The sequence below is a fragment of the Pogona vitticeps genome, chromosome 6 (assembly GCF_051106095.1).
Source record: "Pogona vitticeps strain Pit_001003342236 chromosome 6, PviZW2.1, whole genome shotgun sequence".
Classification (NCBI taxonomy): Eukaryota; Metazoa; Chordata; class Lepidosauria; order Squamata; family Agamidae; genus Pogona; species Pogona vitticeps.
Genome location: NC_135788.1, coordinates 44,288,891 through 44,313,222, shown reverse-complemented (window position 1 = coordinate 44,313,222; position 24,332 = coordinate 44,288,891). Strand labels below are relative to the sequence as shown.

General features: G+C 41.2%; 1 protein-coding gene across 6 annotated transcripts in view; it reads left to right on the top strand.

Moving 5' to 3' along the window:
- The window catches only part of SLC4A7 (solute carrier family 4 member 7), a 114,134-nt gene that overhangs the window by 44,527 nt on the left and 45,275 nt on the right, over window positions 1-24,332 (top strand). For 3 of the 6 annotated variants that reach the window (XM_078377319.1, XM_073003434.2, XM_078377318.1), the window contains exons 3-7: window positions 12,253-12,396; window positions 13,861-13,999; window positions 14,989-15,149; window positions 16,132-16,320; window positions 17,567-17,923. In XM_078377319.1, the coding sequence (XP_078233445.1) occupies window positions 12,253-12,396; window positions 13,861-13,999; window positions 14,989-15,149; window positions 16,132-16,320; window positions 17,567-17,923 (990 nt within the window). The remainder of the gene's footprint in view (window positions 1-12,252; window positions 12,397-13,860; window positions 14,000-14,988; window positions 15,150-16,131; window positions 16,321-17,566; window positions 17,924-24,332) is intronic. The other 3 variants (XM_020807891.3, XM_073003430.2, XM_078377320.1) reach the window with 1 other exon arrangement.

The window sequence follows — 24,332 nt, the reverse complement described above, 5'->3', positions numbered from 1 at the left end:
ATAGGCTTGTGAAAAATGAAATATGGTGTGCAGGGCCAGAGTTGAGTTTATCTTCAGAAGCCTGTGACATGCACAGGCCCAACAATGAATGCCAAAACAAGATACTGGACAAATCTTCAGTTTCTCATTTGCAGAACTGCTTGGAAATAGAGTGAAAATAGTACAAGAAAACCATCCCTTGCTACTTTTGCCTGGGATTTCTCCCATGTGGAAATGAGGCCTCACTCAAACCTTGAGGACCTTCTGGGAAATGTATTGCTTTACAATGGGAGGAATGCTAGGTAATATATAAGACAGTGGCTCACACTTATTTTAGTGTGTGTGTGTGTGTGTGTGTGTGTGTGTGTGTGTTTTGGAGTGTAAGTAACTTGTTTTTTTACCATGTTTGTCAAAACATGGGAGACATTCCGTGGCCCTTTGGTCTGTTTCTTGGTGGGAAAGGTACCCAAATGGAGTAAAATAATGTTGGTCTTGTGATTCAACTAGTCTGAATCTGTTTTGGTGTTCTTGTTACAGCCAGTTCTTCTTAAGAGAAGGGAGTTTGCTGCAGAATCTTTATGATAGGGCAGGAGGGGGACAGTAGTTCTTGAATTCCATTTAAAAGTAGAAGTAGAGTTTGAAGGTACAAAGTGAAGCTGAACAGAGTATTGTAACAGTTGTTGGTCTGTCTACAGCAAGTGGCCTTAACCCTCAGGTCTTGCAGTGTATAACATAAATCCTGCAGGAGATGTAAACTTTCACAAATAAGACAAGTTTTTGAGTGCTTTGCTGTTTTATTATATTTGCAGCATTGGATGCCTAGAAGGGACAGAATTACTCTTTTGTGGTTGTGACAAGGTTCGTCTTTAGCCGGGGGGGGGTTGTGTTGTAAAGGCGGGAAAAAGGCGCGGAGGCGAGTCCGAGTCTTGAGAAATAACAACTTTATTCGCGTGTACACTTAACTCCACTGGATCAAACGGATCCTTCAAAACTTCATCGGTTAACAGCGTATACTTCTTAGGTCTAACAACTGGTGGACCTGTCTCTTCATCTACCAAGGGGCCGGGCCAAACCGCGGTCCGTCAAAGGTCTTAAAGGCGCACTCCGGACGGCGCATATGGTCCCACAACAGGGGTGGCGGGCCCAATCCCCCTCCGGGGGCTTCTGCTGGAACTCGGGGCCCGGGCGGATAACTCTCCGTCCCCCACCATGGTAGCCCACCGGGAAGACCGAGACCCTCCATTCCAAGGGTTCATATGTCCTACCGCGACCGCTAGTCAAAGGAGGCTCTGGCAACACTCCTCCGTCTTTCAGTAGGTTCGGAAATCCCGGAGGCCCGTCCGCCTGGCTCCTTGCGTCTATCAGCCAGTCTGTCTGCACCCCTCTGTGCATGCATCTGCCTAGCTCCCCTTCCTCCAGCCAACTGAACTCCCGCGCAATTTCTCCCTCTCCTTTCACCTCCTCCCACATGATCAAGTCCATCTCGGCTCCTCCCTCATCCACCAAACACACTTCAGTAGGCCTCCTTTGCAGTTCCTCCTCACACTCTATCTCTACAAGAATCCCTTCAGTACAGCCACTCGCGTCTTTCGGGCTCTCTTCTTCTGGGGACGGCACACTGGGTCCTACTCCTTCACACGCCCCCCTCTCTGAGTGGGCCGTCCTCCAGGGAAGGTTCTCCTTCTCCCCTTCCTGTCGAGAGAAATAGTCGGCATTAGAGTGAGCCTTCCCTTTCCTATATTGTACCTGAAAGGAGAATGGTTGTAAGCTAAGTTACCATCTGGTTAGGCGAGCATTGGTATCCTTCATGCGATTGAGCCATTGCAACGGTGCATGGTCCGTCATCAGGATGAAAGGGGCGCCCAATAGATAATACCTCAAAGCATGCACTGCCCACTTCACTGCCAGGGCTTCTTTCTCAATTGTAGCATACTTTTGTTCCCGACTGCTCAATTTTTTACTTAGGTACATTATAGGGCATTCCACCCCATCTCTCCTTTGAGACAGCACAGCGCCAATTCCCCTATCAGAAGCATCCGTTTGTACCCAAAAAGGTAACTTGAAATCCGGGGCATACCTAGAGGGCAGGGTCGCCAAGGTCTCCTTAAGCTGTCTAAACGCGTGTTGTTCAGCATCACCCCAAATAATACCTTTCCCCTTCCTTTTCCGCGTCAAATCTGTGAGAGGAGCCGCTACGTCCGCGAAATTGGACACGAATTGTCTGTAGTACCCGGCTAATCCCAAAAATTGCTGGACCTCCTTCTTACTTTTGGGTACCGTCCACGACACGACTTTGTCCACCTTATCGGACACTGGTTGTATTTTCCCACCTTCCACCTGAAACCCTAGGAATTGTACACCTCTCCGCGCGATCTTACACTTGTCGGGATTCACCTTCAGTCCGGCCTTCTCAATTTCTCTAAGCACCCTCCTTATGTGTTCCAGATGTTCTTCCCAGGACTTGCTATAGATCAAGATATCGTCAATATAAGCCCCCGCGAAATCTTTAACTGGGGCTAAGACTTGATCCATTAATCTTTGGAACGTTGCAGCGGCTCCATGTAACCCGAACGGCATTTTTTTGAACTGAAACAACCCTTGGGGTGTTACAAAGGATGTTTTCTCCTTGTCTCCCTCTCTTAAAGGTATTTGCCAATAACCTTTAGTGAGGTCAAGCGAGGTCAAATATACTGACCCGCCCAACTTTTCTAACAGGTCATCTACTCGGGGCATGGGGTAAGCGTCAAATTTGGAAACTTCGTTCAATTGTCTAAAATCTACACACAACCGCATCTTTCCGTCAGCCTTTGGCACCATTACAGGGTAGCTGCGCCAAGGGCTTCTTGAGGGTTCTATAATGCCCAGCTGTAACATTTCCTCTACTTCTTTACTTATGGCCTCTCTAAGGTGATATGGCCAAGTCCTGTTCCCCGATCTCGTTACTACCCCTGCTGGGGTGTGTATCTCGTGTTGTATTAGTCGAGTTTCGCCTGGCACCCCTGAAAACAAATGTTGAAATTCGTCTTCCAGCTGTAATAAGTCTTGTTGTTGTGCAGCAGGTAAGGTCTCATCTATAGGTAATCGGCCTTCCGCCCGCCCCCAGGAATCAACCTCTGGTCCGAATTCATGCTCCTCTACTTCACCCCACAAAGCCTCTCTTTCCACTCCTTGAGGAGGTTAACGTGAAAGATACCTTTCTTCTTAGTCTTGTCTGGCATATATATCTCGTAGTCAACATCTCCTATTTTTTGTACCACTTCGTATGGGCCTTGCCAAGTCGCAAACAACTTAGCCTGTTCAGAAGGCATCAACAACAAAACCTTTTGCCCTGGTACGAACTCCCGCACCTTCACCCTTTGATCGTATCTTCTCTTTTGCCCGGCTTGAGCCTGGCCAAGATTAGCCTTAGCCAGTCCCACAGCTGTACGGAGATGTTCTCTCATTTCTATCACTTGCTGAATAGTTATCCGCGCATCGTCTGGACCCTCCTCCCACCTCTCCTTTACTAAGTCCAGAATACCTCTAGGGTTCCACCCATACATCAGTTCGAATGGGGAAAACCCTGTAGAGGATTGTGGTACCTCCCTTATGGCAAACATTAAAGGTGCCACCAACAGGTGCCATCGTCGGGGTTTTTCCATGACCAATTTCCGTAACATGCCCTTTAGGGTCTTATTGAAGCGTTCCACCAAGCCATTACTCTGAGGATGATACACGGCAGTGTGGATAGGTTTTACCTCTAGGAGGCGCCACAATTCTTTTAAGGTTTGGCTCATGAAATTCGTGCCTTGGTCAGTGAGTATTTCCTTGGGAAACCCCAGCCTCGTGAATACCTGCATCAACTCCCGCGCTAGCACTTTGGCTGTGGTTGACCTCAGTGGGACCGCTTCGGGGTACCGGGTGGCGTAATCTATGATCACCAGGATGTGAGTATGTCCCCCTTGAGATTTAAGCAGCCGTCCCACAATGTCTAATCCGATCCGTTGGAAAGGGTGGTCCATGAGAGGCAATGGGATTAACTCAGCCCCTGTAGGTGGCTTCCTTTGGGTTTTCTGACATTGAGGGCATGTGGCACAATACTCTCTCACCTCCCTCCTCAACTCGGGCCACCAGAACCGCTGCTCAATCCTTGCCCTCATTTTTTCTTCCGCTAAATGCCCAGCCAAGGGAATATCGTGAGCCAACTCCATAACTTTCGTTCTCCATTTGGAAGGTACCACCAACCTCCTACTTGCATCCTCATGCACGTAATACAGTAAATTATTATCCATCTCCCATCCCTTTTGTCCTCTTACAATAGTTCCTGATGGCTGAGCTGCTAACAGAGGCTCTCGCAGCGACGCGTCATCCTGCTGCATGGCTCTCACTTGCTCCCGCGACGTTCTCTGCAAAAAATCGGACTGGTCCTTACAATCCTCCTCATCCCCTTGCAGCCCTTCCTTAATCGATCCCACATTGCGAGAGCCCACCCAGTCCCGACCAAGCAACATTTCGCGTGTTAGTCCTGGAACGACTCCAATTTTCATGTGTCTCTCGTCGTTCCCTACTTTCACCGTAGCCCACATAGTTTGGTATTTTTTAAGGTCCCCGTGAATGCATCGCACCGATAATCCTCCGTCCTTCTTATCGCCCGGTAGGTCCCTCACCAGGGTCGTCCCACACCCCGTGTCTATGAGAGCTCTCTTTTTCATACCATTCACCCAAGCGTCTATTTCCCATCGCTCCGAGGTGGGGCCCTTAGCTTCCACCGTGCGTGTTAACCGCCCCACCCACGAGCAATCGATACCGGGGCAATTCCGCTTCACGTGGCCCGGAACCCCACAGGAATAACAGATGATCCTCCCCTCTTTGTTGTCTTTCGCTACCACTCCAGGAGTGTAGAGGGGGCGTCCGTCCTTGCCCTCTTTCCAGCCCGTGCCCGGCGCGTAAATCCTTTGATCAACCGTAATAGGCCGGACGGGCTTTGGTGCGAATGGCTCGAACCCTTTCCCGCGCGCTCTAGCAGATCCGCTCATGTCCGTGCCCGCCTTCGCAGTAAGGTTGGAAGTTGAAAGCGAAACTTCTCCTCCTCGTGGTCGCTGTTTCTCCGCCCAGGGGGCGGTCACTTCCTTGTTCGCCTCTTCTGTGTTGCTGTAGTCCTCCAGCAGCGTAATCGCCCTCTCTAGCGTTTTGGGATTGTTCTTCTGCACCCAGTTTTTAGCGTTGGTTCCCAAGGACTGCACAAGCTGTTCGAGCACGACTGCATCCACTAGCTTTTCACCATCGTTCTTGGCTGGTTTCAACCACCTCATTGCGTTAGCCCTCATTCTCTGTGCAACAGTACGTGGGTGGGTTCCCGGTTTCCACTTCAACTCCCTCAGCCTCTTCCTATAGGTTTCTTCCGTTAGGTTTAGGGTGCTCAAGATAGCGTTTTTCACTGCGTCATACTGCGTTGCCTCCTGAACTCCCAAGGTATCAACCACCTCCTGCAATAGGCCAGTGAGACATGGGATGAGCACCAGAGTCCACTGGTCTCGCGGCCACCCCGCTGCCGTGGCCACCCTCTCAAACGTATGCAGGTATGCTTCAGGGTCATCCGTGTTAGTCATCTTCTGTATTCGAATTGGCGCCGGCCCCGCCACCAGGCTGCCCCGTACGCTGGCAAGATTCCTGACACCCCTTTCCTCTTCGCTCCCTCTCCCGCGCATTTGCCTGGCCATCAGGATCTGCTGCTCAGTCAGGTTTTCTATAAGCCGAGCTTGTCTCTCCATTGCTTCTCGTAACCGGTCCACCTCTTTGCTTCCCGCCAATTCCGTCCCCCCGGCCCCACGTTGGGCGCCACTGTGACAAGGTTCGTCTTTAGCCGGGGGGGGGTTGTGTTGTAAAGGCGGGAAAAAGGCGCGGAGGCGAGTCCGAGTCTTGAGAAATAACAGCTTTATTCGCGTGTACACTTAACTCCACTGGATCAAACGGATCCTTCAAAACTTCATCGGTTAACAGCGTATACTTCTTAGGTCTAACAACTGGTGGACCTGTCTCTTCATCTACCAAGGGGCCGGGCCAAACCGCTCGCGGTCCGTCAAAGGTCTTAAAGGCGCACTCCGGACGGCGCATATGGTCCCACAACAGGGGTGGCGGGCCCAATCCCCCTCCGGGGGCTTCTGCTGGAACTCGGGGCCCGGGCGGATAACTCTCCGTCCCCCACCATGGTAGCCCACCGGGAAGACCGAGACCCTCCATTCCAAGGGTTCATATGTCCTACCGCGACCGCTAGTCAAAGGAGGCTCTGGCAACACTCCTCCGTCTTTCAGTAGGTTCGGAAATCCCGGAGGCCCGTCCGCCTGGCTCCTTGCGTCTATCAGCCAGTCTGTCTGCACCCCTCTGTGCATGCATCTGCCCAGCTCCCCTTCCCCCAGCCAACTGAACTCCCGCGCAATTTCTCCCTCTCCTTTCACCTCCTCCCACATGATCAAGTCCATCTCGGCTCCTCCCTCATCCACCAAACACACTTCAGTAGGCCTCCTTTGCAGTTCCTCCTCACACTCTATCTCTACAAGAATCCCTTCAGTACAGCCACTCGCGTCTTTCGGGCTCTCTTCTTCTGGGGACGGCACACTGGGTCCTACTCCTTCACAGTGGTCCATATAAGAACTCAAAGAAGGCAATTGTGAAGGAGAATGTGTGGAAGCAAATTGTGAGCCTTTAACCTGGTGGCCCACACGAACTTGCAGTGTGTGTTTTGATAAGCTAAGTACTGTACTCAGAAATAAGTTGTTACAGTTTTACAGTTAGACTTAGTTGTGCATTCTCCTTGCCTTCTTCTAGTTTTGTACAGTTAGTTGTGGAAAATTGATTTAAATAAAGAACAACATGAAATGGAGCATATCATAACAGGAGGAACAAATCCAGCAGCCTGCGCTGTGCAGTATAGTCATTCAAAATGACATTTTTCCTCTTGAAAATAGGAGCATAGTACTTAAAACACTTTTATCAAAGCCCTAAAAGATTACAACTGGAAGGAAGACAGTAATGCTATTTTGTAAAATGAACAGGGACTCCAGCACTTGCTTATGTTACAAAACCTGGCTGTTAGTGTGTCCTTGAAAATGATGGCTTGTACATTCTGGTTTTACATGGCATAGTTCCATGGTATATTTAACAGCAGCAGTTAAAATATGCTTGTTTCTTTGTGAGATTTAAATTGTTTTTGTATATAATATTTTTAAATATATTATGCTTTAAACTATCATCTTATAGTGGTATCACAGATTTAAGCATGGAGTTTTACTACTGAAAGTAAAATGTGTTCCCATTTATCTTGGTGTATAATATGTTGCCATGATTAGAAGAAATGCTTGAACACCTGTGAGATATTGCCATGCTGCAGCCCTAACTTTAGAAACACAACAGTTTCCTGCTAAATTACTGATAAATTAGTTTGTAAAAGAAAAACGAGACATTTTTGAATAATGATGTCACATAAATGCTGAGTTACCACAGGAGCTAGAGATGTAGGAAACAAAATGTTTATACAAAATGGTTTTTATGTTACAAAATATATGAGAGAATCTATTGCTTATATTGGAATTTTCCCCAATTTTTTAAAATTGTAAATGCATAGAGTTAAAATTGAAAATCAGTAATGATAGAAAAATTATTGGATTGAAAATTAACAAGATAAGTTTTCTTAATGATTTAATTAAGCAACCAATGGATGGAGAGTAGCCTTATAATGCATTCTTTAAGTTTTGAAAGTTGCTAAGCCAGAAGATTGTATGGTGGGTAATTTGAATAGCAATATAGTGAACAGAATTAAGTTGTGAACATCTTTTAAAGAAATTTTAAACTGACACTGCTAATGACCTTAACTCCTAAATACCATTTACGGATTTTGTCAACTAAGCTCAGATAAAGTCATGTCTGATTAAACCAAATAAGTATCTCTGGAGCAGTGTGTGCTAAACTTAGTGTCCTGCATTCTATTAATGCTGTCGTGTTTTAATTTAAGCTAAATCCGTAACAAGCTTTGTTTGAGATCTTTATGGTACAGCCAGTATGCAAATGAGGTTTTGGAAGGTCATTTATGAATTTGGGCAAAAAAACCCATACATATTATGCTAGCTACAATGCAAAAAAAATCATATCAGCTTTTGTGAACTACAATTCCTTCCTCTTCAGATACATACCCAGTGAATTTAGTTATAACTAGAGCTGGGGGTATTTGTATACGAATATCCCTGCACAGGTGGCATTAACAAGGATCCTGCCCCATGGGGCCGGATGGTCCACTCACCAATCCACCATGGCCCTGAACAGTGTGAGTCTGTAAATGGCTCTGCAGTGCACGATCCACTCGCCAGTCTTTGACCTTGCAGCGAGGTCCTCCTGCCAGGAATGGCGAGTGGATTGTGTGCTGCAGAGACATTTGTAGAATTGCGCCGTCCGCAGAGGATCAGTGAGTGGACCCTCGTTAACGCCACCTGTGTGGGGATATTCATATATGAATATAAATACTTCCATCTCTAGTTATAATCTTTGGATTATAAATAGGACACTTGGGATTTTTCATATACTAGTCAAGAACATTATATATTAAAGAATACAGTGGGGTCTTGACTTAAGAATGACTTGAGTTAAGAACATTTTGACTTAAGAACCGCTCTCATAGGAAAATATTGACTTGACTTAAGTACTTAGATTTGAGTTAAGAACTGAAAAAAAACCACGTGGGAGGCAGGGAAAGTGCAAAATGTGAACTTTCGGTTAACTGTTGGCCAGTGAAAAGGGTGCCTGTCTGCTTCCTCACTCCTCCCAGCGTTTAGAGAGTGGATTGGGAGACAGTCTTCAGACTGCCTGGTACTGTACTGCCTGGACTGTATTTTCCCTGCCTTCCCTGAACCTTTCTTGACCTAAGAAAAAAAAGAAACAAAATATCCCCCTCTAGTGGTCGAATGCGGAATAGCAGCTTCCCATTAGTTTCTATGGACGGAAAAGAGCAGATACGGATCAAATGGTTTTCAATGCATTCCTATGGGAAATGCAGATTTGACTTGAGAACTTTTTGACTTGAGAACCGCCTTCCAATACGGATTAAGTTCTCAAGTCAAGACCCCACTGTAGGTTTAATCTTTTCACAAAGCAAGTTACATTTCAGTACATTCTAGTGGGTACATACAGAAAAGGTGAAAAATCAGTGCCAATTTTAACCAACCACAACAAAATCCTATATTACTGAGAATAGAGGAATTAACATACAGAAGAAGTAACAAATATCTTGAACTGAAAATGAAAGTATTTGAAAGTGATTGCCTGTAATATGGTCAACTAAAGCATGAAGAGATTTGGAACAGAATACACAAATCAAGAAACCTTCAGCAATTTGTGTCTTGAAAGTCTTTGTCCACAGAGTTAAGATTCCAGACAAATTTTGACACAAGAGTTGTCTTCAGTAATATCAGGCAAAATCTAAACAAACAAACAAACAAAGACCAAAAAGGCAACAACATGTGGCACCTTAAAGACTATTATATTTTAATGTGAGCTTTCATGGATCATATCTACTTCAGACGTATGGGGAAAAAATGAAATACAGAATGAAATACAGAATTGACAAGTAAAACACTCAAGACATTCATTGCTTTTAAGAGTCTTGGGTGTGTGGTTGCATCTCACATGCAGTAATATAAGCCCTATGTTTGGTGTTAAGTTACATTGTAAACATTCCCACAGGAAACAAAGTGGATAACCAGGCAAGAGCAAAACAGAGAAGGCAGATTGGTGGTATTGTGGAAATCAACTGTGAGCAGTAGGTATCAGTCAAACACATAGGCCATAAATTACTGTACGTGAGATGTAACCACACATCTAAGACTCTCAAAGCCAATGAATGTCTTGAATGTTTTGCTTGTGAATTCTGTATTTCATTCTGTATTTCATTTTATTTCATATGTCTCAAGAACTGGACATGATCTGAGAAAGCTCACATTAAAATATAATAGTCTTTAAGGTGCCACACATTTTTGTCTTGTCTTGTTTTGTGTTGTTTCTTTGGATTTTGTCTCACATGCTTGCACAGACAAATACAGCTACCTTGTAAAACTACAACTTCTTCAGTAATGAATGCCATCTTCTGCTTCAGTGGTAATATAATCCAGCAGTAGGCCATATATCAAGAGTGTATTTCAGTTCTCATATAAGTATTACTTAGGGAAAGGGCTTCTAGTCTTCAAATCTCAGAATTTTCCAAGAATTCTGCAGGTAAGAGGAGCAACCCAGAAACACAAGTCTTCAGATCAGCTCTGTTGTTGCCTACTGTAGCCTCTTTCGTTTTTTCAAAAACAAGGAAGTTGCCTTGTTGTAGAGGAATTCTATATAGAATTTAATGGGTATTAAGAGTATACCTCCCAAGAAAACCTACAACTCACAGCTAGTGCTAAAACAATACAGTGGGGGCTCTACTTAAGAACTTAATCCATATTGGAAGGTGGTTCTCAAGTTGAAAAGTTCTTATGTTGAATCTGCATTTCCCATAGGAACGTATTGAAAACTATTTAATCCGTATCTGCTCTTTTCCGTCCATAAAAACTACAGTGGAACCTCTACTTAAGAACTTAATCCATTTTGGAATGGTGTTCTTAAGTTGAAACGTTGTTAAGTTGAAGCAAAATTTCCCATAGGAATGGACTGAAAACCAATTAATCTGTTCTGGCTGTTTTTTTGTTATGTAGAGGTGTGTTCGTACATTGAAGCATTAGTTCCCATAGGAACGAATGCAAAGCTGGTTAATACGTACTCTACCACTAGGGGGAGAATTTTTTTTAACCTAAGATGACCTAAGGTTAAAAAAAGAACAGGAAAGGTTTTTTTTCCTGTTCTTATCTTGGATTTCTGTTCTCAAGTAGAAGCAAAATTTAGCAAATGGAGCTGTTCTTAAGTTGGATTGTTCTTAAGTGGAGACCCCACTGTATCCTTTGTTTTCAGTAATCAATCCAAATGGAGATTGCAACCAAGAAATCAGAAGAGTGAGGCTTGGAAGGGTGGCTAACTAGATAAGATCTTGTGCAAAAGTGTGTCACTGGAATGAAGGTGAAAATAACCTAACATGATGACATTCTTGATTACTGTATCTGGATGTGAAAGATGGACTTTGTGAAGAAAGCTGGCAGGAAGAAAAATCATTAATATTATATGTATTGTAAAAGAGCTTTGGGATACATAGTGGATAGAGTGATGTACTAGGGCAAGTCCCCATTCAGCCATGGCACCTCAAATATCTTACTTACCTTGAAAACTGTTTAGGACTGCTATAAGTCAGTTATGACTTGAGGGCATATAACAACAGAGGAGCTTTATAGATACCAGAAACTGTCAGAAAGACAAATAAGTGAAAACCAAATTAAACTGGAATTCTCCCTAGAAGCAAACATGAAGCAACTGTGGCTATCATACTTCAGGCAAATCATGATGAGGCTCATTGCAAAATATAGTAATGCTGGGAAAAATTGGATGCAATAGGGAAAAAAGAGGGCCAAATAAGAGATGGATTGACTCAGTAATGGAAGCCATGGCCTTGAGTTTGCGAGAGCAGAGTACCACTTTAGATGATTGGATTTTTGGAGGTTGCTTGTTTAGTAACTTCCAAATGGTTACTAAATCACCTACAGAAATGACTATAAGCATGTGTGATACACTGGGTATTATATGCCCTCCTTCCTCCATTCTTTTTGAGTGTTATGCCCATAATACGGCTGTTGTCATTCTATCCAATATGCATAGCCTGGGCAGTTCACATCTCTTCTGTAGTTGCTTTTTCAGTTTTAAAACTCTGTAGCTGTAACTAGGAAAACAGAAAGAGAAACTTTTCTCTTTCCATTTAGATTTATCAGTAGAATTCATCTGGAAAAAAATGTTCAGGGAAGTTGAAACAGGGCTCCTTAAAATTAGCCAGCATATTAACTTTCTTAGCTGAGAAATGGTTCAAATTTACTTGCTTCGAAAGGGGCTTAGGTTTTCTAAATCAGTGTGGACTGATGCTTGTTATGCTGATTGTGAAGAGATGATACAATTACGGTATGTCAGATCAGGGTTTGAAAAACTTGAAAAGAGAATATTTCTACAATGTTCATTAAATAGTGAATTTAAAGTATGATATTGATTCTGTGTATCACGAGAGTATAGCAAATATTCTAGCTCAAATTGCAAGTCAGTGATTTGCTTTGTAGCTGGATTTATCTTCTGTAGGGAAGCTGGAGTGGTTTTATATCTCTAACAGGCTGTGTATCATTTCTGATTAAGGTCACAGAGCTGTATATATTGGTGTGCATGTCCCCTTTGGAAAGCAGGGTCGACGGCGTCATAGGCACCGTGGACATAAACATCATAGACGAAGAAAAGAAAAGGAAACTGATAGAGAAGATGGTCGAGAATCTCCATCCTATGGTAAGAATGTTTTTAGTGCATGGTTTTAAGTGTCAAATTTAAAAAACCTTCCTTTTGTAATAGTTTTATGGGACTATTCCATTAAAATGATGGTGATTCTGAGTTCCATATGTCAGTTGCCTGTATATATACAGTGATTATTTTGTATGTTGTTTCATTGTAATGATCCACCTGAACAGATCATGCAAATGTATATGTTATACATTTGCATGCTACTTAATGTAAATCATATCTGCCCAGGTATCAGACAAACTAATTTCTTAAAAAAAAATCTTTTGAAATGGCAGGGACTTCTTAAACAGCCATCCTCAATGACTGTTTAAACAGCCCTCTGGGGTTCTCTGGCATATTCGAAGGGGTGGCCAGACTGGAAGCAGTTCTTTACACATCATTTTATAAGGTTCATTATAGTGTGGCTGTTCTAAACAGTGTGGCTGTTCTAAAACATGGGTTCATAGAAACATTTTCTTGGCTGCTAGCTTGATGTTAGATATAAGAAATATGATTATTTCTTTTTAATTTTAAAAGTAAGAGTAATTTTAAAAGTGAAATGAAATGCCTATAATGTTACAGAACATAGCTCTCTGTGTATATAAGTGCACATATATGGCAGATACACAAATATAGGAAAGGATCTGAAATTTATAAGGAATTAATTAAGCATGTTCTCAATTTAATTGAGCATTTGGCTTTGATAATGCAGCTCAAACTAACAGGAAGAGTAAAGCCACATGAGTATAAACAAAATCACATACAGTGGTGCCCTGCATAGCGACGATAATCCGTGCAGCAAAAATCACTGCAAAGCGATTTCATCGCTATGCGAAAATAAAAAGCCCATAGGAATGCATTAAAACCCATTTAATGCGTTCCTATGGCCAAAAAACTCACCTTTAAGCCATACGGCGGCCATTTTCGCTGCCTGGTAAGCGAGGAATCGGCGCGAAAACACAGCGGGTGACCATTTTTACCTGGCGGCCATTTTGGAACCGCCGATCAGCTGTTGGAAAATCATCGCTATGTGATAGTCGGTAAGCGAAACAGCAAACCGATCATCGCAAAGCGATTTTTCCTATTTAAAATATCGCAATGCAATCGCTTTTGCAATCGCAAAACTGGTAGCCTTGATAAGGGAGACTTGTGCCAATTCCAGATCTGCCATAAGTGTTTTGTGTACATTGTGTTTGACTGGAGAATTCAAATTGTTTAGATCATCTGATTCCAAATGGCTCCTTTCTGCCCTCAGAATGCCTTGTCTCATGTATTTCATGTCTGATACTATACTGCTGGCAGAGATTTCCATTCATTTTACATGAAGGTAGTAGTGTTATTTCTATACCTTTCTTTGTGTCTTCTTTCATCCATAGCATGAGTAATTGCAATGCTGTGATTAGCAGTGTGATGATATGTGTAAGGGTTTAAAACTTTTAACAAATGATTCTCTCAAATTCAATTTTCATGAAGACACACCATCCCAGAGGGTGCAATTTATCCTGGGTACTGAGGATGATGATGAAGAACACATACCCCACGATCTGTTCACTGAAATGGATGAACTTTGCTTTAGAGAGGGAGAGGAGTATGAATGGAAGGAGACTGCCAGGTAACTTACTGATGGTTTATTTTCCTTTATGATGACAGCATGAAGAGACTTGGCCACCAGGTTTATGTTAAGACGGCTCAATATCTGTAAAGATATTTGTAAGACTGTAACCTTATGTGCATTTCTTTGGTCTCAATATGTACTGAAATTACAGCTGATAAGAAGCATAGATTTTTATGTAAAGCCAATGGGTTAACTGACAAAATAAAGGTAATGGTTGTTTGTGGGTTTTTTGGGCTCTTTGGCCGTGTTCTGAAGGTTGTTCTTCCTAACGTTTCTCCAGTCTCTGTGGCCGGCATCTTCAGAGGAGAGCACTCTGTGCTGATGCTGGCCACAGAGACTGGCGAAATGTTAGCAAGAACAACCTTCAGAACATGGCCAAAGAGCCTGAAAAACCCACAACAACCATTAGATCCTGGCCGTGAAAGCCTTTGCGAATACAAAATAAAGGTAGTTTAGGCATTGATTGTAACTACATGCTGTGTAATCTGTGGAGAGGGACTGTCTTTGGAACCGACTAGGAGTCCTTTTTTGGCTGAAGAATAAAGTAAGCATGGTTTACATTCAGTAAATGAAAGGTGTGGGGTCAAGCAGAACTTTTATTGGATCACAAATACCTTGTTTATTTATTTAAAATACAAATAAGACAAGCTTTCAAGTTAACTTTGTAACTTTATAGTGTTTGTAAGTTTTAGTGATTCAATAAAGGTGCTGTCCAACTCCAAAATTTATTTCTATAATTGGATCACACAGCCATTTTGGATAATTAACCAATGAGGCTACAGTTTTGTAATCTATTTCCATTCAGCTAAAACAGAGCTTACTGCTAAGTAGGCCTAATTACTAATCACATTGTAGAATTACTTTATGAACAAGAGTGGGGTTTGAGATGTAATGAAAAATCAAATAGCATGTGATAAGAGGTGGCTCTAGTTTGTTAACAGTAATACTAACATTAAAAAACTATTATTTCTGCATATTTGTTTCAGATGGTTGAAGTTTGAAGAAGATGTTGAAGATGGTGGTGAGCGGTGGAGCAAACCTTATGTAGCAACCCTGTCTCTCCACAGTCTGTTTGAATTGAGAAGCTGTATTTTAAATGGAACAGTCATGTTGGATATGAGAGCCAATACACTAGATGAAATAGCAGGTTATTGCAAATTTTGTTTGACATTTTAAAGAAAAATTGGTCTCACACATCTTACTGTAAAACATATTTTATTTATTCAAGGAAAAAAGCGTGATAAACCGAATTAAGTATTTAAGTTTCTGTTTTTATTAAAATTGCCTTCTGACTCACTAAGCTTTTACCTTACATATTTAGTGTAGAGTTCTTCTGACTTGTATGTTTTGCTAATAGAAGCTGGGCATGTTAGTTGTATTTGCTTTCGTTATTTCTTTAGTTGGTATAATCTCTTTGCCGTGCTGGTTATAAGAGCAAGCAGTGACACTGGTGAATCCTTCTATTCCAACATTAGGGGGCAACCAGGTGTCTGGTGCTAGAATTGCATAAGGCGGGCATCTTTTGTTCCTCCTTGGGGTCTCAAGAGCATTGCTAGAGTCTCTATATAATTATGATAGTTATTTAGAGATTATGGATACATTGATGAACAGCTGCAGAACAGAACTTTCCCCCCTTTAAATGGCCATTTACTTTGCCTATAGTTAGTCACAAGCTATATCTGGTGGTGGGTGGAGCCCGGTCTGGTGTTTGGTAGAGTTTGCAACATTGAAGGGCTGCATATCTCTTTCACTCTCTTTGCCTTCCTATCCCTTACCTGCCACCCTTTCTTTTTTGCATAAACACATATTCCCCCTGTGTGGGCAATCTGAAGACCAGAGATATGCCCACATCATCCAAAGAACCAGGAGTGCATGAAATTAGGGTAAGGGCAACATGTTCTGCACCCTACCTATGGTTTACTTCTGCACCCTACCTATGGTTTACTCAGGTGTTGTTTACAAGTAGCTAAGTCTTTATTGATCCATAAGAGTGTCATTGTTTATGAAACAATGTTCTTAGGAATTTGTCTTTTAAAATGAGAGCTGCTAAACTGCTCTATTAAAGACTGAAGATAACTAGAGTTTTAAATTGAATTGAATTAAATTACGTTTCCTTTTTCTGTTTATAGATATGGTATTGGATAACATGATAGCTTCTGGTCATCTGAATGAGTCTATGAGAGAGAATGTCAGAGAAGCTCTTCTGAAGAGGCACCATCATCAGAATGAAAAGAAATTCAGTAATCGGATTCCCCTTGTCCGATCCTTTGCAGATATAGGCAAGAAACATTCTGACCCTCTCTTGCTTGAAAGAAATGGTGAGATAAGTTGTGATATCCAGTTCATTTCAACTTTTAATGATATAATGCAGAGATGTGAGAAAAGTCAGCAAAGAAAGGAAGATCAAAATTCCTTTCTGGTATATAAGGAATTGTGTAAGTTTTTGGCTATAAGTACTGTATGGTTCTCCTACGTCCTTTGAACTGTAAGTGTTGAAGAGTTGTGCTTCCACTACAGGACTCAGTCTAACTTTCTTCATATTTTGTCACATCCCATCACTCAATAAAAATAGCATATGAAATCAAGTCTATACATATTCTGCCATATCTTACAATGTCTCTGCTCTTTTTTCTTGATCTTTCTCGTTATCTTCAGATTTGCAGTAAACCCTATACATATATAGGGTTTTTTCATCTTTTAGGAAGAATCAGTAAGTGATAATTTGGTGAGGAAAACCATACTACTTACAGTCTAGAGATCTGCCTTGGTTTCACTTTTTGTGGTGTACACACAAGTACACAAAGAGATGTGCATACAGGAGTGTTTCTGCTTTAATACAGCAGAGAAATGGCATATCCTGAAAATATGTTTTATATTTACTTGCTTGATTCTATTTTACATAGTTTCTGATGCTCTGAAAAATTATCATTTTCCAAGTAATTCCATGTAATTAAATCACTGTCTTATTTGTATATTTTCATCTTCTGAATTTTTAATTCTGATTGTTGCATTTGGGCTTTTCAGGTATCTACATCTGTCTGAATTTGCTAGTTTTCATGACACTAGGATGCTAATACAGACTCAGACAACTCTTCAGTGAACTGTTCCATATCTTTACAGGTCTTTGTAGACTGTGTTCTCGCTTTTCCTTCCATATCATTCTATGGTGAACTCTATTTAGAACTCTATTTTGGGGACGAAGAAGAAAGGTTCATATACTAAAGACACTGATAGTCAATTTTTATGACTGTATATTTTGTACTTCAGGTACTGTCTTAAGAAAGATGCTTAATATTTTTACTATCTGTTTAAAAGATTCATTTGTTGCAGGCTTTCATTCTTTGCTTAAATTACACTGTAATATTTTGCTCTTTCTCCTTTATTCAGTAGATAACTGGTAAATTACATGCTGACTTTTTTAACATCTAAACTTCTGCTTTTTTCTTGTTATTTACTTATCTCACCTATGAATGAGTGAATTTTGCTTGTAAAATGTTTTGTAATATAATATGCAGTTTACCTTTCTGCTAAAGAAAATTCATCACTTTATTTGTTTTATCTCAGGGGAAGGCCTTTCAGCCTCCCGCCACTCTTTACGAGCAGGTCTCTCTGCCTCACATGTTTCCCTGAGAGGAGAGAATCGTTTGTCCCTTCTTCTCAATCATCTTCTTCCTGGATCTCCAACAGCCTCAAGAATCACAAGCACTGTACCTACCCCACAAAGTACCCCACCTTCCAGTCCTAAGTGCAGTCACACAGCAATCACAGATATGCAGTCAACTGAACTTCAGAGTGCCGAACTCCTAGTGTCTCCTTCTAGTGATGATATCCCTAAAGTAGTGGTCCATCCACCTGAGGAGGATTTAGAAGCTCAGGAAAGTGAGGAGAAGACGACAGAGGATAAAAATAACATAATATCAGGCAACTATTTGAACTCAGATTGTCCATGTGTGGTGCTTACTGCAGCTGAATCACTTCCACCGCAATTTTTGTCACACAGCTTAAGCACCCATAAGTTGTACATCAGTCTGTTGCTAACTTGTTTGCATGCTTCATTTATCTCGTGTGATGTTTTCTTGGCAAACGTTCTATGGCTGAAATCCTGTTGCATAGCATAGTAAAATTGCATTAGAGTAGACCTACTAATTTGAGGATTTGGTGAATCAACTCCTATAATTCCATTGATTCAAATGGACCTACTCTAGTTGCAGTTTTCAACGCTAAAGTAAGTTGTAACTAGAGTAGGCCCATTTGAACCAGTGGAAATTATGAAGGAGATGACTCACCAAATCCTCTCTGATTTAGTGAGCCTACTCTAATACCATTTACTAAACTAAGCAACAGGAGTTCAATATTTTAAACATGATGCAAGAGTTGACACTGAGCTATAACACAAACATTAACACCTTGAAAGCAACTAAATATTTGACTGTTTATTTGACATATTATTTTGTTCTGTTTCATTCATACTATTTTTGTTCACTAAATGCTTATCCTTTAAGAAGAGAAGCGGAAAAAAAGGGATGGGAAAGAATGTTACAAATTATGAACGTGAAACAGATACCGAGTGACTGATTTTTTTTTCATCAGTTTAAGAAATTGCTCCACACTTTCTAATAAGTGAGGTATATTTTAGGCACCAGAAGATGTCGGGTACCTTAAAGATAATGGTCTTAGTTTTATTCTTCATCCAACTTCTTCCTTCTGGGTGCTAGCCAGTTCCTCTCAATTGAATTCACATTAGTAATCCTTTAGGTGTTGCATAAGTCTAGTTCCCTCCCCTCCTTGTTTGTTTTAGTTTGTAAGGAAAAAGCTTGTGCAACAGTCAACAGAACATATATGTGAAATGGGGAAGAATTATTGTTATGTGATTTTGCTTCTTCACATATGCTATTTCAGAACTGCTTGTTGAGGCAGTGTTTTATGTGTGCCAAGGTGATGGAGTTGCTTTTAGGGTACAGTATCTGAAGGAGCTGGTATACGTGTCACCTGATTCACAGCCAGCATATGGCACCTTTTGCACAGCTACTATATAATGCATAGTAGCTGTTGACACAAGACTGAGCAGTTATTGGCACCAGAATAGAGATGAGCTACTCTAATTTGAATCTTTTTTTTTCTGATCCTATTTCTGCTTTACAGTAAATGAATAAATAATAGTTCAGGTTATCTTTTTACTAATGTATTTAAAATATAGTTTATAGATATGGGTCATTCATTGTTGTTGTTGCTAATTAGATATCCCATAATTCTCCATTTTGATATTCCCGTCTGATGGACTTACAGACACTTAAATGTGGCTCACCTGGAAGGCCTAAACTAGAAGGCTTTGTAGCCTAGCATAGACTTAGCCCTGCCCAGTTTCCTGTTCAAAAAAGAAAGATACAGTGGTGCCCCGCATAGCGACAATAATCCGTTCCGAAAAAAGTTGTCGCTATACGGATTCGTCACTATGCGGGGCAAAAACCCCCATAGGAACGCATTAAAACACGTTTAATGAGTTCCTATGGGCAAAAAACGCACCTTAAAGCGAAAATCCTCCATGCGGCCGCCATTTTCGCTGCCCGGTAAGCGAGGAAAGGGTGCGAAAACACTGCGGGCGGCCATTTTAATCACCTGGCGGCCATTTTGGAACCACGGATCAGCTGTTTAAAAAACATCACTATGCGAAAATCGGTACGCGAAATGCTTACCGATCATCGCAAAGCGATGTTTTGCCATATAAAACATCGCAATGCGATTGCTTTTGCAATTGCAAAAAAGCCATCGCTATGCGGATTCGTCGTTAAATGAATTGCTCGTTATGCGGGGCACCACTGTATTCTGCTGCTTCCTGATAACATTCTTGTAGTCACAGAATGGCACATGCTTGGTATTTCTGTTCTTTAGCTAAAAATAGACTTCAAGCATACCTTGAAACATCAGAAATAAAATCCCTGTTAGTCCACCACAAAGTTGCAGTAAATACAGTGGTGCCTCGCACAACGATTGCTTCATACAACGATGAATTCACACAGCGATGGGTTTTTTTGAGGAATTTCCCCCATCGTTTAACGATGTTCTCTATGGGGGAATTTCACTTAATGATGTCCGTTTTTGCTCATTTAAAAGTGTCTTAAAATGTTTGAAACCTGTTTTAAATGCTTGGATTCCATAGTGCACCTTGTGAAACATGTGCAAACTTAATTTGGTTTTGTTCTGAGTCTTCATTAATTTTTGGTGATTTTTTTATTTTCCCCATTTAAATCAATTGAATGGACAGTTCAATGCATTTAAATAGGGAAAACAAAAAATCACCAAAAATTAAGGACGACTCAGAACAACACCAAATTAAGTTTGCATAGGGTTCAGGAGGTGGGCTAATGATTGCAACCATTTAAAACCTGTTCCAAACACTGTAAGGCACTTTTACAGGAGCGAAAAAGGACTTTGCAAAGCCATTGAAATGTATTGAGTCGGCTTCAATACATTCCAATGGAGGAAACATTGTTTCACTCAACGATGTTTCCTATGGGTTTTTTCACTTAAAGACGGCAATCTGTTCCAATTGGAACGGATTAACCGGTTTTCAATTCATTCCTATGGGAAATGGTGTTTCACAGAACGATGTTTCACACGTTGATTTTTTTGGAACCAATTAACATCGTTGTGTGAGGCTCCACTGTAATTGGTTTCAGATAAAATTTCCATTCAGATAATCTTTGTAAAATCAATGTTATTTTTTTGTTTTTATTTGTGAAACATTTAAATCTGTAACACTATAGAGTATTAGTGAAAGACAGAAGTAGATCAGTGTAAAGACCTCCTAGAGCTGATAGTACTTACTGGTTATGATGACCAGAGAACCATTATGTTTATTTAAAGGAGCTTTCTTGTCTCTTTCCTAGAGGTGCACATCTTTGCCCACTAAGTTCTTGTAGGTGAAAGTGAACAGTTCAAATCGTTTTCTTCCTGCTTTGTGCATTTTTCTGATTTTGGCACCTTTGTGGAAAGTGGGAGCTTTTGCATAAACACATTGCATTTTGCACAAGAGACACTCCCTTTTTTGCATAGAAAACCTCCATTTTTTTGGTCTTGTCTTGTGCTGATGCATAAATTTGCTAGTTTTTGTTCTCATGAGGATTGAAAAATACAGTACTGTAAAAGATTTATTTAGCAAATATTCAGCAGAACCAACTTTTTTGATGAAGGGTTGATTGTAGTCATTTAAAATTTTTAAGTATTTCTTACATCCTGACCAGTGTTCTCTCCAATTTTCCACCAATGCTGGGCAGAGGCCCCACCCTGTGCATGTGGGTTTCCAGCTACAACTGGAACCAAATAGGTGGCAGCACTGGCTGCAGATGCGCAGCACTAATGCAGTGCTGTGTGGGCATGTGGCTACACAGCTTGGAGGAAATGTTGATCCTAACTCCTATAGTAGCAAAGAGTACTTCATGGCCTTTTAGCAAAACGCTATTGGAAATAAGAAAGGAAAGGTTATTGGAGTCATGCACCAGGAGTTTTGTTGCATTGTTGTGTAAAGTATGACATAGTTTGGAACCGGCATTTTGGAATTACTGCTCCCTGTTAATATCTTCTTAGGAGCCTTAAAATGATAGGAGGCTCTTTATTTCATTCTTTTCTTTTTAATGTAGGATGAGCACTATCAGTGGAATTGCTTGACATTTTGTATTCATTTGAATTTTGAGGGTTTTGTTGTGTAAAGGGAAGTTTACAGTTATGGGTTTTCTTGAAGATGTGCCTTTTAAATAAATGTAGAATAATGCTACACAGACATTTCAAAGTGACATAGATCAGGTTCAGAAGCAGTAAAGATAATTCAGAAGAAACTCACGTAATTTAATCCAAAACTTATGTACAGCACAGTACTGCTGTAGCTGTACAATCAAAATCTTCTGAGCGCCTCTAATGATTTACTTGCCATGCATTGTACATTTCTAATGGCCATTTCTGTTTTATGAAATATGAGTAATATCTATCTCTCTATGTATTGTATTTGTGGTATGCATTTTGTAGTCATGTTCTACTGGGTTTTGAGAAGAAATCAGCAATATTGTGTGCAGAAGCTGAATTTTTATTCAGTTTTCCTTACTATTCAATTAAGAACAGCAGGCTTTATCTGATTTTTTCTCTATTGATGATTTTAAAATTCTTACCTTTGACCATTATACCTAGATATAATTTTGTTCTCTTGGGGAGAATGAATTTATTTATTTATTTATTTGATTGATTGATTGATTGATTTCTATCCCACCCATCTAGACCAGAGTTCTACTCTGGGCGGTTTACAAATCAATAAAACCAAAAACATAGGTCCAAGATGGCGAAGTATGTAGGCTAAAAACAACAACACAGGGGTGAGAAAAGCAGTTAATAAAGCAAAATGCTGTTCTACAGAGCTAAATTTTCCATTTATGTTTATAAGTTGCATAATTATGCTTGCAGTATGTCAGTGACATGGTGAAGAACCACACATTCAGCACTTCTGCTGATTTAATTGCTTTAAATGTTACTCTGGCAACGTGAATTGCTCTGGAAAAAGTAGTTTGCATGTTTAATGTTTAAAGTGCAATGTGTTAAAATTATCTCTGAGGCCTCCCTTTACATTTATAATGACTAGTCAACTTGCTAAAATGCTGTTCTTTGTGGCATCTGTGAATGCACACTATAGGTTTTAGACTGCACTTGCACAGAGGTTTCCGGAATCTTCTAGAGCAGTGGTTCTTAACCTTTTTGAAAGAAACGCCCCCTTGAGCCATTAAGTTATCATTGCCCCCCTCCCCGCAGTGATGATTTATTTATTTGTTTGTTTGTTTGTTTGTTTTTTTAAGACACTTAAATCCAATGACCCCTGAAAACAAAATTAAATTCCAAGAAAATGAAATGCCCCCCAAAAAGTAACATTTAATGATTTAGTTGCAAGTGAATTTTAGGACGCAAAAAGAAATATAAAAAGGGCATAAAAACAAATGCAGGAACTAAAAATTTCAAGACAAAAAGTGTGAAACTAAATTAAGATTGGAGGAAAATATATATTAATGCACACTGTAAAAAGGCTGCAGCCATCTTCACAGGTTTGGCTTGCTCCAGCGCCCCCCTACCGCCCCCTTCTGCTCCAGCGCCCCCACACCGCCCCTTTTCGTTCCACCGCCCCCCTGAAAAATGAAATCGCCCCCTGGGGGGCATTATCGCCCACATTAAGAACCACTGTTCTAGAGCTCTATGATGTGTTCGCCAGGACCGCCCCCCTAGTACATGTGGTCTGCCTGTCCTGGTGATTGCCTCAGTTCCTTTTTGCCACCGATGAGGTTTCATCTCACGATGAGCTCTCCGTTCATGACTTAACTTGTGTTCAATCCTAAAGAAAAAGAAAGAGAAATTGGTGAGACTTTTCGATCTATATTCCCTCTCTCCACTGCCCCTCTCCTTCCCTTCCCACCATTTTTAGCCCCAACAGGGCCATTTAAGAGGTACACTTTGTGCACCAATAAGATCCCCCTTTTGGACAGACATGGCTCTTGCCTATTTTGTCTGGGAGAGGCCCATCAACCATCTTTCTGCCACTTCTGTAAAAATCTCACAAAATCTCTTAAGCTCTGTCACCAGCACCTCAGATCTTTCCTGTGGGAACAATCCCCACATTCCATTCCATCCATAATGGAGAATAAACAAACCTCTCAGCCTCCTCCTGTTTCCTCTGATATAACCACTACTTCTCCACCACCGAAAACGACATTGTCAAAACCAAAATAAAAATCCATCTCTAAATCTAAATCCTCGGGATCGATGTTAAAGTCGACCCTGAGACTGAAACTCCGTTCGACATCAGAGCACTCTAAATCCAAGAAACTGAAGAAATCTTCTACTGATTCTTAAGCCACTAAACAACCACCACTCCCTCTCCAGGATCAGCTGACTAGATCTCAACTCTCTTTCTCCAGATCATGATTCCATCCCACCGCAATCGGGTCAACCCAACTTCTCTACTTGCCCAGTCTCCATCGTAGGCCAATACCTCGGCTGAGGTAACAATAATTCCACATTGATCTTACTTGAATCCCAAGTCTATGGGTTACTCTGTCTCTGTGTGCAAATTGGATTCAGCATCCATCATAGCTGATCCTTTACCTCTGCGTAAACGGTCTCGGAAAATGCACCATACACCAGAGACTTGCTGATCTGATGCTGAACTTCCACAGCCTCTGATACTTATGGGATTGCTGGCATCACATGATTCCCAGGTTTGATACCATAATCCCAAATGAGTCACCTTATACGAGCCTCCAACCTATTATGAACCTCCACCCAAACGGTATCGACATCAATC